The sequence below is a fragment of the Mercenaria mercenaria genome, chromosome 9, assembly GCF_021730395.1.
Source record: "Mercenaria mercenaria strain notata chromosome 9, MADL_Memer_1, whole genome shotgun sequence".
Lineage (NCBI taxonomy): Eukaryota > Metazoa > Mollusca > Bivalvia > Venerida > Veneridae > Mercenaria > Mercenaria mercenaria.
This window is the reverse complement of record NC_069369.1, coordinates 24,758,960-24,775,024: the sequence shown is the minus strand read 5'-3', so window position 1 is coordinate 24,775,024 and position 16,065 is coordinate 24,758,960. Positions and strand designations below refer to the sequence as shown.

Here is a 16,065-nt window from a genome sequence, read left to right as displayed (position 1 = left end):
AAGCTACAGCTTCTGATCAACAAACAAATTTGAGTTTTCTCAGGGGCATAGACCTGTAAGTGTGAACTATTCATGACCTTGAACAAGACCTACTGGGTAGATTATGCTCATCCTTTTATCAAGTGTCCGGTACAGATGTTACTAATCTTAAGAAATTTTTCCTGTTAGTTTCTGTTTATGGCATTTTAGTTTACTAAGTTTGTCATTCTGCTATATCATGTAGTGAAACAGTTCTGCTGTAATCCTGTAGCCATCCCTCACCTGTCACCAACACCACTATAGCATGCTGTGGGTTCACTGTTGATTGTAAAATATATCATTTAAGAATAAAAACTAAGAAATGAAGAGCCAAATGCAAAAGGACACTCTTGAAGAGAACATGGAAAAGAAAATTAAGGATTGATTGACTGTTTATTGTTTTTGCTTGGTTCATTACTTAGTTCATAGAAGAGAAACAAAAAAAATTAAGTTAAAAATATTTGAAGAATATGTCAGTAAAAGGAATGATTGTCTTGGATTACAGGAACTTCAGGTAAGTCCTTTCATACTCGATTAGTTTGTCTCATAATGACCAAACTGGAAACACTATAAAACATGAAGGTAGATGTGATTACAGGTGAAGTTTGATTAGGTAAGTCTTTTGCACTTCATCTGCAAAGAAAGTAGAGGTAGGGGATTATTTTTTCTTTTTTCAGATTTTATACATGTGAAAATGACATTTTAAAGGTAGTCAATCATATTTAAGCAACATCTTACAACATTTTTCACTTTTCCTGTCTTCAATACCAGAACAAAATGCTTAATTAAATGATAACAAGAATTTAAAAGAATTCACGAAACAGTAAATTACCAGCTATATATCTGTTCAACATGTATATATAAATTATCTTGATTGATTTTCATTAATCTTGGTTTTTAGCATCCTTTTGTTCCAATCAGAGCTCTTGACTTCTGTAATCCTATTTTATACTTAAAACAATTATTACCATTCATGATTCAGTGTGTCATACATATATATTCAAGGCCAAATAAGCATGGTCAGATGGGCGACTTAGTGCCATGATGGCCTTCTTGTCTTTAATTTAGACATATAAAAGTTAGTGCAGTTTATTTGTTTTCTCATTGCAGAAAGCAGGATTTACGTGAGTTAAAGTTACTACAGAAAAATGAAAACAAACAGTATCAGGACCTCATATACAAGGCACAGCTTGCAAGAGAAATGCAGGACCGAAAGTTTGAAACAGATATGCAGGTAAGACTTGTTTACCTGATCTTACTTTGTGATCAGATTCATGTTTCCTATAGAAACTTACTTTTGATTCATGCTTACACATACCAGCTGCATTGCGTTCGGTTCATTCAGGTGGCTTTTTAGCTCACCTGAGCACAAAGTGCTTTGGATAAACTATTGTGATCACTCACCATCAGTCATCTGTCAGTCCATCCACTCTTTTTCTTCAAATGACATCTCCTCTGAAACTACTGGTCAGAAATTGAACTAAACTTGGTTAGTAGCATCCTCTATCAAGTTATTTCCAATGTTTTAGACTGGTCTGTTTTATGGGCCACCAGAGTTAAAACTAAAAAGTTCTAATCGTGAACAACTTGATGGATCTTCACCAAACTTTGTTTGTAGCATCATTGTGAGGTCCTATCCAAGACTTGTTCAGTGAGGACCTTCAGTCTTGTTTTAGAGTGCACTAGAGCTTAATATAGAAATAAGTCTAAACAACATCTTTTGAATCACTGGATGCATCTTTATCAAACTTGGTCTATAGCATCTTAATAAGGTCCTTTCCCAATTTTAAGTAAATGGGGACACTTGGCCCCTTTTAGCGGCCTCTAAGAGGTAAAAGTAACACCATTATACGAGACTTCCAGAATACCCTTTGCCTGCTCCTTTTATCTATGTTTGATTTGTCCACACAATTTTAAAGATCTAAGAACCATATAGTGGTATAAAGGTCATGATCACAACATTTTACTCTCCTTGTATTATAGCATCATTTGGGGGTATTAATCACCTTTAGTGATAGCTCTAGTTCTTCTAGACTTTTTGTTCCTAACACCCATTTATTCAGATAATTTCCATCATTTTCCTCCCAGTGTGGTGGTCCAAAAGGCTGAAAAGGTTCCTCATTGTGACAATGTTGAAGCTTCCAGAATCCACAATTAGATTAACCATTCAGTAGCGTTGCCCTCAATTATGTGTCTTTGAAGGACTTGAAAATGTATGTCTAAATAAATGAGGCGTAATAAAGACAAATGTCACTGCCTTGTCCTCAAACCTGAAGAGAAAGGACATTGAGTACAGTCATTGGGGAGTGATACTTTGCCAGACATTGGACTTAAAACACGAAAATGATGTTTTATAATGCCATAAATGTTATATAATAGCATCCTGTGTAAGAAAAGGCCCAATATGTTTCATAAAAATTTGTTTTTGAACCTTTTTTATATCAAAAATAACTTATAAAAAACCTCTAAAGGAAAAGTTGGCAGTTTACTAATGGAGAACAGGATAGTACTGGTACGGAATCCAGGAATAGTTGCCCTCTTATTACCTGACTAAAATACAGTTGAAAATTGTGCTAAACCCAAAACTAAACTTCTTAAGGTTCATTTATGCCTGGGCCAGATAATAGGTTTGATATTGATAAATCTCAGATCTTGTATTCCAGTGTTGATGAAAAATTAATGTGTCTCAGTTCTGCAAACTTTCATTTGATATGAACATTTTCCATGTATGCATATTTGTCTCTGACTGAATGAAAGAATGAAATCTGCTTTAAAGATTTCATGGAATCTTGGTTTTTTGGGAGGGATGCTCATTCATGGCTGTATACATCAAGGAGAAATCCAATTATCTGACAGTGCAGAATATTTACTGTCTGCAGTGGTTAGTGTTTTATCGCTGCCTGTATATTGCTGTCTTGTATTGTTTTTTGTCTGCTCGGTATCTTACATAATTGACCCCTCGACATTGCAGCATGACAGGCTGTGCAGGCTTATAGATCTTGTCCGCTTTACATTCTTTTTCTCAGATTAAATGATGTATAGGATAGGTTTTCCTTTATATTGCTAACATTGAACAAAAATCATGCTTTCATAGACTTAAGTGATATAGTAATAATCTGAATAATTCCATGACCTTTCATCATACATTTTGGGTCTGAGCGATGAATCAGTCAAATAAAAAGAAATGTTGTGACCTCTTGTTTATGCAAATTTTTACCATGATTTCACAAGAAATGACTGTCTTTAGTTGTTTGTATTCCTGGTAGAATAGTTGTTGGGAAGTTGGTACTAAATTAATGTTGAATATGGTGCTAACATAAAGTTAACTTACCAGTATTGTCATTTTTCATCTAATTAATTCAGTTCATTTTTCACCACATATTACTGACTAACCGTGTAATATTGTGGGACCAATTATTAGTTGTCATTTTTAAAGTATCCTCCTAATGCCAGCTTAATTATAGAATATTACCATAATTGTTTTATGCTAACAAGACATTTAACCATTACCCTGCTAAATTTCTATAATGAATTTGTCCATCTTTCAATTTGGACAGCACCATAAACTGTTAAAAGAGGTGCTTACCAAAAAGATACTGACTGAATGGCAAACAGTGCAGATCTTGATCAGACTACATGGATGTACAGGCTGATCATGATCTACACTGATCGCAAAGTCGGAATTAATCGTGTCCAGCATGATCAGGGTTAAGCCAGACCAGGATTGCCAAAACAGGTGTGAAAGTTGAGGGAGTAACAGAAAAAAGGAAGATAGCTTAATTGGTCATGGTCATTGGCAGACACAGGTTTTTTAGTCCATTAAGGATGTTACATATTGATCTATAGTTCATTGTCTGCTCATACTAATTTTCTAATTACCCTTCACTGACCCCTAGACAATGTAGGATAAATGCAAGTTTTTTGCCTGCTTGGAAGATTTCCCCTGTCGCTTAAATTGGTTTGCTGGAGTTTTAATATCGTTCCCTGTAATTTTATAGAATTAATAAGCTGTTATACTAATAGAAAACTGAGATAATTTTGCTGACAAAAAAGAATTTCTGAAAATGTTTTATATGCCTTTCACAATGTCAGGAAGATGCTGTAAAACACAAATTATTCGAGGTCACAATGTGACGAATAAACTGATCATGCATTGCAGAGGTTCAAGTTATGCAAACATAGAAATTATTTTGAAAACAGCCAAAGGATTACTTGCATTGAAGTGCTGGGGGTGCTGGAGTCATAGATGCTCAAGTGAGTGGTTTTACAAAGTGTCTCATCAGCTGGTCAATTGTTCAAACCACTTAAAAATTTGGTTTAAGATAGTGGACCCAAATGAAACTAAGAAGCTCAAAGTGCACATGATTTCTGTAGGAGAATATGTAATTCAATTGTTATAACAGGTCCTCATTGTTAAACTATTGTCTAGTTTAACAAAGAAAATAGATGAATGCATCATATTGCAGATTTAGTGTCAAGCCTCATTTACATACCACGTTGTTGCATAATGGTTAGCCTTTAAATCTTAGCCTAGTACACTTTAGAAATGATATTGCCAAGTCCCACAAGATCATTTAGAATGGGCACAAATGCTGTTTCCTAATGGCTTCTAGACAGTTTTATAGATATTATTTATGTTCTGGTGCAGAATTCAGGAGCTCTGACCTTTTGTTTCAAGAATACATTTTTATTGTCGAGCTTGCTTGCGGAAGCGAAGACGTAGTTGTCCAAATGGTTGTTCGGTTTATATGCGTCTGAGTGTGTGTGTGCGTGCATCCAGATTTGTTTGTCCGGACCATAACTTTGACATACATAGAGCAATCTTGTTTATGTTTGGCATGAATGTTAACTTTAGTGAGATGGAGTGTCACTGCACAAACCCCAGGTTCCTAGCTCAAAGGTCAAGGTAACAGTTGGAGGTCAAAGGTCATGTCAGATCTTGTCCGGCTCGTAACTTTGACATGCATTGAGGAATCTTGTTTATATTTGGCATGAATGTTTAACTCAACGAGACAGAGTTTCTTGTGCAAACCCCAGTTTCCTCAAAGGTCAAGGTCACACTTATGGGTCAAAGGTCAAAGTATTATGAATATTAGTCCTTTTGACAGCTGGTGGGCTTGACATGTTGCCCGCGTACATCTAGTTGTAATGAAGCATCCAAATTTGCATAAGTTTATCAAATGAAATAATGCTGTACAATTTTATTTCTATCATTGTTGGTGGTGATTCTGAAAATAAGGATGGTTGTGTTGGTAGACTTATAACCTCTACCCTTCTACCATTCATAATCCAATTCTGTTAGCAAAACAAACTGTCTAGCTGTGAGCAAGCATCCAGCTGCTAACAAACTGCCTAGCTGTGAGCATGCATCCAGCTGCCAACAAAGTGTCTAGATGTGAGCAAGCATCCAGCTGCCAACAAACTGTCTAGATGTGAGCAAGCATCCAGCTGCCAACAAACTGTCTAGCTGTGAGCAAGCATCCAGCTGCCAATAAACTGTCTAGCTGTGAGCAAGCATCCAGCTGCCAATAAACTGTCTAGCTGTGAGCAAGCATCCAGCTGCCAACAAACTGTCTAGATGTGAGCAAGCATCCAGCTGCCAACAAACTGTCTAGATGGGAGCAAGCATCCAGCTGCCAACAAACTGTCTAGATGTGAGCAAGCATCCAGCTGCCAACAAACTGCCTAGCTGTGAGCAAGCATCCAGCTGCCAATAAACTGTCTAGCTGTGAGCAAGCATCCAGCTGCCAATAAACTGTCTAGCTGTGAGCAAGCTTCCACCTGCCAACAAACATACCTTATTTTTTTATTTCAATGTAAGTTAGATGTGAAGTCAAATTTTTTTGTCCTGTTTGGTGCTATTTATTTAACCTATACCTTGTTGGTGGGCTGTAAAACCTAAATCAAATCCAAATTCAATTACCAACAAACCATGTAACTAATAATATAGTATGGGGATGCATCATTATTTAGTAGGGAGAAAAACACCAGTACATGATGGTTTTATAACATGAAATTTGTAGATTGTCCAGTCCTGACGGAATTGTTGAACAGTTCTAGAAATATTGAAGTCATATGATCTAATCACAAATAGAAATTACATCCAGTGGCTAATCGAGCCCCAGGATAATGGTAGAAATTTCTCATACTGTCTTCTGTTAATTTGTTCCTGTAATGAGGTTACTGGTGAGGACAGTGGTAAAACGTGTCACCAGGAAATACGGTTACTGACCAGATAGAAACACTACAGGGAAAAGGCGTTATCGTAATTTCATGTCATTTCATTTAGTCGTCATTGGGAACATTTTCTCATCATTAGTGATCATAGTGTATGATTGAAATAGCTCTAATATGGCATCCTACAAAGCTTTCAGAAAAAAATAACATACATGTAGTATATGGGTTGTATAGCTAAATTCTTGATTGAGGTTGTGCCTTTATTCTGAACTAGTGTTTCCAACAAAATGATCAGTGCGTATAAAGATTTTGCTAACCAGAAAATCAAATTTTCAGTTGTTCTTTTGCCTATTTAAGCACAAAAATAGTGCGAACAGAAGAGAAAAAAATTAGTTTGATGCTTTCTAAGTGAAATTTGTTTCCCGACCCCCAACCACACCCAGAACACACCACCACCATCCCATGTTACATAATGTTATGTTGCAATATCAGCAGGAAGACTTTGTTCAAATGTGTAACTAGCATTTTTTAGCTCACATGTCACGAAGTGACAGTGTGAGCTTTTGTGATCGCGCAGCGTCCGTCGTCCGTGCGTAAACTTTTGCTTGTGACCACTCTAGAGGTCACATTTTTCATGGGATCTTTATGAAAGTTGGTCAGAATGTTCATCTTGATGATATCTAGGTCAAGTTCGAAACTGGGTCAACTGCTATCAAAAACTAGGTCAGTAGGTCTAAAAATAGAAAAACCTTGTGACCTCTCTAGAGGCCATATTTTTCAATGGATCTTCATGAAAATTGGTCAGAATGCTCACCTTGATGATATCTAGGTCAAGTTTGAAACTGGGTCACGTGCCGTCAAAAACTAGGTCAGTAGGTCAAATAATAGAAAAACCTTGTGACCTCTTTAGAGGCCATATTTTTCATGGGATCTGTATGAAAGTTGGTCTGAATGTTCATCTTGATGATATCTAGGTCAGGTTCGAAACTGGGTCACGTGCTGTCCAAAACTAGGTCAGTAGGTCTAAAAATAGAAAAACCTTGTGACCTCCCTAGAGGCCATATTTTTCAATGGATCTTCATGAAAATTTGTCAGAATGTTCATCTTGATGATATCTAGGCCATGTTCGAAAGTGGGTCACGTGCGGTCAAAAACTAGGTCAGTAGGTCTAAAAATAGAAAAACCTTGTGACCTCCCTAGAGGCCATATTTTTCAATGGATCTTCATGAAAATTGGTCAGAATGTTCATCTTGATGATATCTAGGCCATGTTCGAAAGTGGGTCACATGCGGTCAAAAACTAGGTCAGTAGGTCTAAAAATAGAAAAACCTTGTGACCTCCCTAGAGGCCATATTTTTAAATGGATATTCATGAAAATTAGTCAGAATGTTCATCTTGATGATATCTAGGTCAAGTTCGAAACTGGGTCACATGCTTTCAAAAACTAGGTCAGTAGGTCTAAAAATAGAAAAACTTTGTGACCTCTCTAGAGGCCATATTTTTCAATGGATCTTCATGAAAAATGGTCAGAATGTTCACCTTGATGATATCTAAATCAAGTTCGAAACTTGGTCACATGCGGTCCAAAACTAGGTCATTAGGTCTAAAAATAGAAAAACCTTGTTACCTCTCTAGAGGCCATATTTTTTCATGGATCTTCATGAAAGTTGGTCTGAATGTTCACTTTGATGATATCTAGGTCAAGTTCGAAAGTGGGTCACATGCGGTCAAAAACTAGGTCATTAGGTCTAAAAATAGAAAAACCTTGTGACCTCTCTAGAGGCCATACTTTTCATGAGATCTTCATGAAAATTGGTCAGAATGTTCACCTTGATGATATCTAGGTCAAGTTCCAAACTGGGTCACGTGCCTTTAAAAACTAGGTCCTTAGGTCAATTAATAGAAAAACCTTGTGACCTCTCTAGAGGCCGTACTTTCCATGAGATCTTCATGAAAATTGGTCAGAATATTCACCTTGATAGTATCTAGGTCAAGTTCGAAACTGGGTCAGGTGACTTCAAAAACTAGGTCATTAGGTCAGATAATAGAAAAACCTTGTGACCTCTCTAGAGGCCATATTTTTCAATGGATCTTCATGAAACTTGGTCAGAATTTTTATCTCGATATCTAGGTCAAGTTCAAAACTGGGTCACATGAGCTCAAATACTAGGTCACTATGTCAAATAATAGAAAAAAACGATGTCATACTCAGTTCAAAACTGGGTCATGTGGGGACAGGTGAGCGATTCAGGACCATCATGGTCCTCTTGTTTTGTCAAAGAAACAGTGATAAGATTTTTTTTAGAGTTAAAAAGAAGTTTACCTATAATTACAGTAAGTCAATTCTTTTTTTTTCATCACAATGAAAGACTAAGAATGGTTGCTTTGATGGCTACTGTGATTGTTTATAAGCAGTAAAGGCACATTTTCTGTTGCAAGGATCTACAAATGTAATTAGTATAATCTTGGAAAAAAAACTGTCAATGAATATTTGATGGGATTTTTTCACTATTTCTCCCTTTCTTTTGTTGATGGGCAGAATTATTGGATCACAATAAATCAAGAATCAACCCAACATTGATTGCAAAACAATGAGAAATTATTCTGGCCATTGAATGTAATAAATTGATATTCAGGGAAACGAGATGTTTATTTTTATTGTAAAAGAAAATATCAATAATTTCTCTCTTTAATGGCATCAGAAAAAAAACTGCAGTTGACAGGTTGGATGTTTTCTGTTGGCATAGAAGAAGAATGGTGATGCAGTTATTTGCAGTTCAGTAAACTCATAAATTGTCGGCTTTTCTACAATAAAAAAAGATTTTCTTCATTTTTTGGCAAGAGCTTTTGCAAGATGACGTAAGCATCCATTTTCAGTTTTTCAATAGTTTCTTCAAAATTTTGTGATTTAGATTCTTGCGTGTGTCTTTAACGAGAGCTCAGTATCCAAATGATTAAGGTAATTTGGATCAATTTTCTGCTCTTTGCTCTCAACAGGGATGAGATTCCTTCATATTAAGACAGCATCCAGTTGGTTGTAGATACTAAGCTGTACGAGGCTCTTGGTGGGGGTGGGGGGGGGGGGGGGATCTTCCCTCACCAGGAAAGCCAAAAAATGACCTACTGTAATGCTTAATTCCACATGTGTTTTCAGAGTTTGGTTAAGAACTATGACCAGGACATGGATACACTCACCAAACAGCAGAAGCAGCAGGTGGAAAAAGCGGAAGGAAGTCAGTCTGTCGACCTCAAAGCTGCTGCCAAACGAATTAAAATTGAACAGGTGAGATACTTACTGCAAGTTGTAAATAATTACATGTTATTGTAGTGTCTGTGTACTCCATTTCCCAAAGGAGCAGAGATCATTTCTGCTTAATTTATTTAAAGGGATTGTTAAATAATTTACATTTTGAGCATTTCTATAGACACAGATGTTGGAGGGTAGTAATTAATAGAATGATCTTAAGTTTATAAAGATCTCTTTATGAAAAGGAACTCAAAATGAGAAGTGATCAAACTAGAAGTAAACATTATATGCAGTCTATTTCATATTGGTGCTTCATCCAGGGTTTCACACATGAAGTTTTGAAACTTATATGTCTTCTTTTTATGTTCTATTGTCATCACAATCTTAGGATTGTCCTTGAAAGCAGATTACTGGTAACGTTTCTAGAAACCGTTGCCTCAGACTTTCATTTCCTCTCCCAGATTCAATGGAAAAAAAGAAAGTCAAGATTGTTTATGTAACATCTGAGGAGTAACACTCAGTTAATTAATTCCTGTATTTAGGAAAAAGAATATAAGATGTTCAAGGAGAAGCAGAAACAGGACAGGAAGTTGATGCAACAGGAGTTTGACATGATGGCAAAAACTGCCAAGAAGGAAGATGTACGCAAGAGAAAAGAACAGAAAGAAATACAGTTACAAGAGGAGGTCAGTTCTTGTCAAGTTTGTTTCTCCTGCTGAGGTCTCTATTCATCTAAGACCTGCTTAAGATACATGGTTGGGGTTGATCAGTGCTCATGGCATGTAATAATTTCATCTTAGCTATGCAGCTGTTACCTGAAAGGTCAGTGATTCTACCCAGAAGCCGGCCTTTGCCACTCACGCTGGAAAGTTAAGGTAGGATCTAATTGATTTGGTATGACTTAAAACACAACCGAGACTTTGACCAATGTCCCAAAAAAATGCTTGAATAAGTGCATCGCTTGAGCTGCCTTCAACCTTTCTTGACTTAAATAAAGAATAAGCTGTAACAGTTTTGCGTTCAAACATTGAATTTATAGCTGATGATTTTATCAAAATTATTTAGTTTCAAGTGTCAAATACAATTTGCTATAGTATCCGTAGCATGCTTAGTCTTTGCACCATACTATTTTTTCACCATTCTGGTAATGGTTATTTTTAGCCCGCAAAGTTAGCCCAAAACGTCTGGGTCATTGCATTCTATAATTAAAATTATAAATAAATGCCAAAAGTATGCATATTGAATCAGTATGATTCACAATCTGTTAAATATGTCTGCCATGTTAAATTGTGACTATGTGTTAATGCAAAAAGATTGTTTTATGAACTACTTTTCGGAACTATTTTGTCAAACATTGACAAATTTTTTTAATCCAGTATAAGATTATGTTAGCTGTAAGGTTGATACTCCACCCCAAAAAGTCAAAAGTCACTTTTTGGCCTTAGCTGGTGGTGATTTTAAAGGCAACAAAAATCTTATAAAATATTTTGCAGTCTAGGAAGTATTAATATCTTTTCTGCAAGAGTTCATCAGTATAGAAAGGAGAATGAAATTATATTAGTAAATCGGTTGTTTTGCTTTGTTTGTAGTAGATTTCTGTCTGAGATGTCTGCAATAAAACAGTGATTTATTTAATGTAAACACAACAGACACGTTTTATCCCACTGATGATTTATCTATTAACCTTTTCCATGCTAAATTTCTATAATGAACTTGTCCATCTTCCAATTTGGACAGGACCATTAACTGTTAAAGGGGTGCTTACCAAAAAGATACTGACTGAATGGCGAACAGTGCAGATCATGATCAGACTGCATGGCAAAGGCAGAATCACTTCCCGCAAGCAGGCTAAAGGTTAACTATCCCAGCAGGCTTGTGAAGAACCTGTTGTCAGTAAAATTGTCCAGTGTATGGACATTTGTGGAGTTGGTTAATGTCAATAGATATGAGGCCAGTGTGCAGTACTCATGAGCCTACAGTGTCTAGAAATTATACTTTGCTAAAACCACAGACACCAGACCAGGAAGACAATGCCTCTGTACATGTTATGGTACCCTACCCCTAGGTATACTATAAAAACCATGGTCATGAATGGGAAAATGCACTAACCCATTCCACCTAAAACGCAGTTTGAAGAATGGGTACCAAACATACTGAACAAGTGGTATTTTCTTGCGCCAGTCACATTGTCTCAGTAATTAGTACTGCAGAGATACTCCACATATTTTATGTTTCCATCAATAGGGTTTTGAATGTTTGATGTTTATATGAACAGGAACGATGCTTCTTGGAGAACCAGCAAGAAAGGATGGATAAACATATGAAACAGTTGACAGAAACTCACAGACAGAAAATTGCAATGTTAGAAAGTCAATTCTTGCAACAAAAACAACAGCTTCTTAGAGGTAAATTGAATTCTAGTGTATTTACTTTATCAGATGTCTGTTTTGACTGTAAACATTACATATTTGTTTAATGAATGATATAGAATGGTGATGTAAAATGTTCTAGTATTCTGAGAATGAGGCAAGTTGTATTGATTGGAATCTTTGTGAGCTTGTCTTTGTTATATAAGGAGCCAAAACACATTTGCTACTTGCAAGGCTGTAGGCTTGAATTCTAGGAGAGGCATATGATATCCTTTCTGCAAGGTAAATTCATCCTCCAACTCTCATTCATATTTGTAAGTTGTAATTAATTGTTGAGCACAAGAAGTGCAGGACCATTTGTCAGGTTCATATTTATAACTGAAACTGTTAAAGATGGCAGCAAACCCATTAAAACAAAAGAACATATTATCCATTTTATTATCCATCCTCCTCAATATCGACCCGTACATGCACAAGCATGGTGTTCAGTATGGTATACATGTATATTTCAGCACGTGAAGCAGCTATCTGGGAGTTAGAGAAACAACAGCTTCATGAGAAGCACCAGCTTGCCAAGAGTCAGTTAAAGGACATGTTCTTCCTGAAGAGACATCAGATGCTAACCAGACATCAGAAGGTCAGCTTTAGTCTGTCTTACATTCTTGCATAATCTAAGGTCTCCTATAGTCTGTCTTATGTTCTTGCATAATTTAAGGTCTCCTATAGTCTGCCTTACATTATTGCATAATCTAAGGTCTACTATAGTCTGTCTTACATTCTTGCATAATCTAAGGTCTCCAGTAGTCTGTCTTACATTTTTGCATATTCTAAGGTCTCCAGTAGTCTGTCTTACATTCTTGCATAATCTAAGGTCCCCTACAGTCTGTCTTACATTCTTGCATAATCTAAGGTCTCCTATAGTCTGTCTTACATTCTTGCATAATCTAAGGTCCCCTATAGTCTGTCTTACATTCTTGCATGATCTAAGGTCTCCTATTGTCTGTCTTACATTCTTGCATGATCTAAGGTCCCCTATAGTCTGTCTTACATTCTTGCATGATCTAAGGTCCCCTATAGTCTGTCTTACATTCTTGCATGATCTAAGGTCCCCTATAGTCTGTCTTACATTCTTGCATAATCTAAGGTCCCCTATAGTCTGTCTTACATTCTTGCATGATCTAAGGTCCCCTATAGTCTGTCTTACATTCTAGCATGATCTAAGTTCCTCTATAGTCTGTCTTACATTCTTGCATGATCTAAGGTCCCCTATTGTCTGTCTTACATTCTTGCTTAATCTAAGGTCTCCTATTGTCTGTCTTACATTCTTGCATAATCTAAGGTCCCAATAGTCTGTCTTACATACAGATTGAACATTTCAGCTAGTTTTCTACATTTGCGATTTTCCTTTGAAAAAACACCCTAGCAAATGAAAACGTTCCTGCATCAGCAAAGCTTGTTGCTACGTTATTTCCGTATCAACACTGATATTTCGTGAGGAAATCAGATATATTAAGTTTAACCTTTTATTGGTTTATGACACAACCGTTGTCATAACGTGACATTGTTGTTAATTCTTAGCAGGCAATTTTCTCATAGATTTTCAGTATGGCAGTTTGATTAGCTCATTTTACAAGACAAATTTCATTGGCTTCAATATCTCCGGTGGTTATCAATCATGTTCACCAAATGAAAAAAAAAAAAGAAAAAAATTTAAACCTCTGAAACATCTAATGAATAAGAGTGTCTCATTAAATGAGTACCAGTTTATTTCTTTAAATGAGATTTTTTGTAGATTTCCGTTAGATTTGAATGTCTAGATATGTAGACTGATACATTTCATGTAGATAAATCTCTGTAATAAGTTTATAATATCTTCAAAACTGTCAGGAAGATTTATAATGTTTAGCTTGCAGCATTGAAATTGATGCATAAAATGATGGAATTGCTTGTACAAAGAGTATTTGTCATGGTAGTTTGACAGACTGTATTGAAAATCATAATGCGCTTGTTAATTCAGTAAAAATGGCCATTATATCAGACATGTTATGGTACGTTTAACAATATTTTATAGGAAATAGAACAAATGAAGCGAAGTAACCAATCAAAAGAGGAGGAAATGCAGCATAGACACGTGCTCGAGAAAAAACGTCTTCCCAAAATACTCAAACAGGAGTCCAAAACACGCTCGCTTATGTTCAAACAGAGCTTACGGTTAAGTGTACCTGGTAATCCAGATGATGAACGGTCAAAACTGAAACAGGTAAAAGTGAACTTAACCATTAATTTCAATCTTTTAACATCAGTATTTTATAATGTGTTAACAAAGGGTTTTCAGAAAAGGCTTTAATATTTTTTTGTTCAGTTCTCATAAGACATTCAAGTCCTTCAAAGTAGGGTTGTTACTGGGATGGTCGCTTCAAAAATTTGTTCAAACATTTGTGCTTGATTGCTCTTAACCCTTTCCCACATGGATACGTTTATCACCGTATCTATCGATTACCAAACAGAAACGTATTGACCCGTGTCTATCGGTTCCCCGATAGAAACGTATTATACCGATTAACGGCCATTTGAACAGAATCGTTTTATCCTGTGTCTCAAAATCAATCGCTTTATTTTCGTTCTTTTCCTAAAGAAACAAATTCCGGATGTTTACTAACTCAAAATATGGGATTTCGTCATCATTATTTACGTAAAAGATCATGTGGTTACTATTTAAATTTATCGAGTACTTTGCAAAGAAAGACACCGGGGTTTTTTCCTACATGTGCACGACGCTACGTCATGGAAAATTACTGAGAAACTGCTTGCAACTAGCCGTTTCGCGGGGCTTTCCTCGTTCTAAAAATAACAACCATTTAACATCAAAGTATTTTTAAATGTGTTAGGTCATGAAGGTCACGCGTGATACATGCAGATTTCCCCTAAACAACAATTTGTGTATACGATGGCTTGGAATTTATGGCCTTACATAACGGGAAGTGTTAATCAAAACAGAAGGACCGCGGCTTTCAAATATTTTATGACACCCCAAGAGTTAATTGCTGCGGAAGTCACCCGTGATGTACCGACGTTTGATCATCAAAATATTACGTAATATTATCTTAAAAATATTTAATTTTTAGCACAAGAATACTGTAGTCGGTTACGAGTCTCGATCTCCACGATCTTTTTGCACTTTCAGAAATTTTACGATCCGTTATTTTTGTAGTGTTATTCAGTTTGATTGTTGTTTTTTATATAAATACTTACCGATTCCGATTCGGAAGATAAGTCTATTAACTATAAATCAAACTTTCAAACATCAAAATGAAATTGTATATGAATTTCAATGTGAAAGTAATCCAAAACAGAATTTTATGCCTAAAAATATATATTCCCGTACTTTAACACTTTATATCTTCGAAACCCAAAGAGAAACTACAATAAATTTGGTATCATCGGAAAGAGAATTTAAATTGCTATAAACTTTATTCTGACAAAAATAATGTCAAACTTGCAGAAAATATTAAAATAATGACATTTTTAACATGTGTGTGTGTAATCACAAAATAATGCCAACACCTCTGTTCAGATAAGACAGTCACCTTTATCAGCCATATACCGATTATTGATTATTGATTATCACTTATCAGTGTTATGTAAAAGAGGTTACTTTGGCTTCTGTTCTGTGTGGTAAAGGGTTAAGGGTTGCATGGGATATGATACATTTTTCCTGTATGTATATAGTGGGAAATTTAACCAGTTTTTAAAGTAATTTGGTCTAATTTTTTCGTGTTCTTGTTAAACTCTGATAATTGATATAGGGCAGTCTTGGTTCTTTTGTTTGATACAACAACAGTTACTTTACTAACAACATTCTGTATATTTAACCAGTTTGAAGAGAATGAGAAGAAGAGAATGAAGGCTGAACAAGCTCGCCAGGAAAACAAACACAAGAAACAGTGGGAGGAGCTTGTGTACAGAAACGAAACCAGTCTAAGGGAATTAGAACAATTACAGGTATGTTCCACAGTTGCCACTCCCACATGATTCAATGTGAGCCTTCACAGCTGTAGGAGATTGAAAAACCTTCCTTCCAATATAGCTCGTAGTTATGGTTTTGACTATTTGATGTGAGAATGATAACTCGGTCCCAGTGCTACTTGAATGTTCACTGTGACACCATGACATCCATCACCTCAAGAAGAAAGTTTTTGGGAGAACAAATTAGTACAGTCTAGCAGTATGTCAGTGAATTAATGATGGGAATGA

The 16,065-nt window shown here is 36.0% G+C and overlaps 1 protein-coding gene across 2 annotated transcripts in view; it reads left to right on the top strand.

Moving 5' to 3' along the window:
- Positions 1-16,065, top strand: part of LOC123546735 (serine/threonine-protein kinase 10-like) — a 103,130-nt gene that overhangs the window by 75,686 nt on the left and 11,379 nt on the right. For both annotated transcript variants that reach the window (XM_045333248.2, XM_045333249.2), the window contains exons 12-18: positions 1,129-1,252; positions 9,350-9,478; positions 9,985-10,128; positions 11,718-11,847; positions 12,324-12,448; positions 13,883-14,071; positions 15,688-15,813. In XM_045333248.2, coding sequence (XP_045189183.2) covers positions 1,129-1,252; positions 9,350-9,478; positions 9,985-10,128; positions 11,718-11,847; positions 12,324-12,448; positions 13,883-14,071; positions 15,688-15,813 — 967 coding nt within the window. The remainder of the gene's footprint in view (positions 1-1,128; positions 1,253-9,349; positions 9,479-9,984; positions 10,129-11,717; positions 11,848-12,323; positions 12,449-13,882; positions 14,072-15,687; positions 15,814-16,065) is intronic.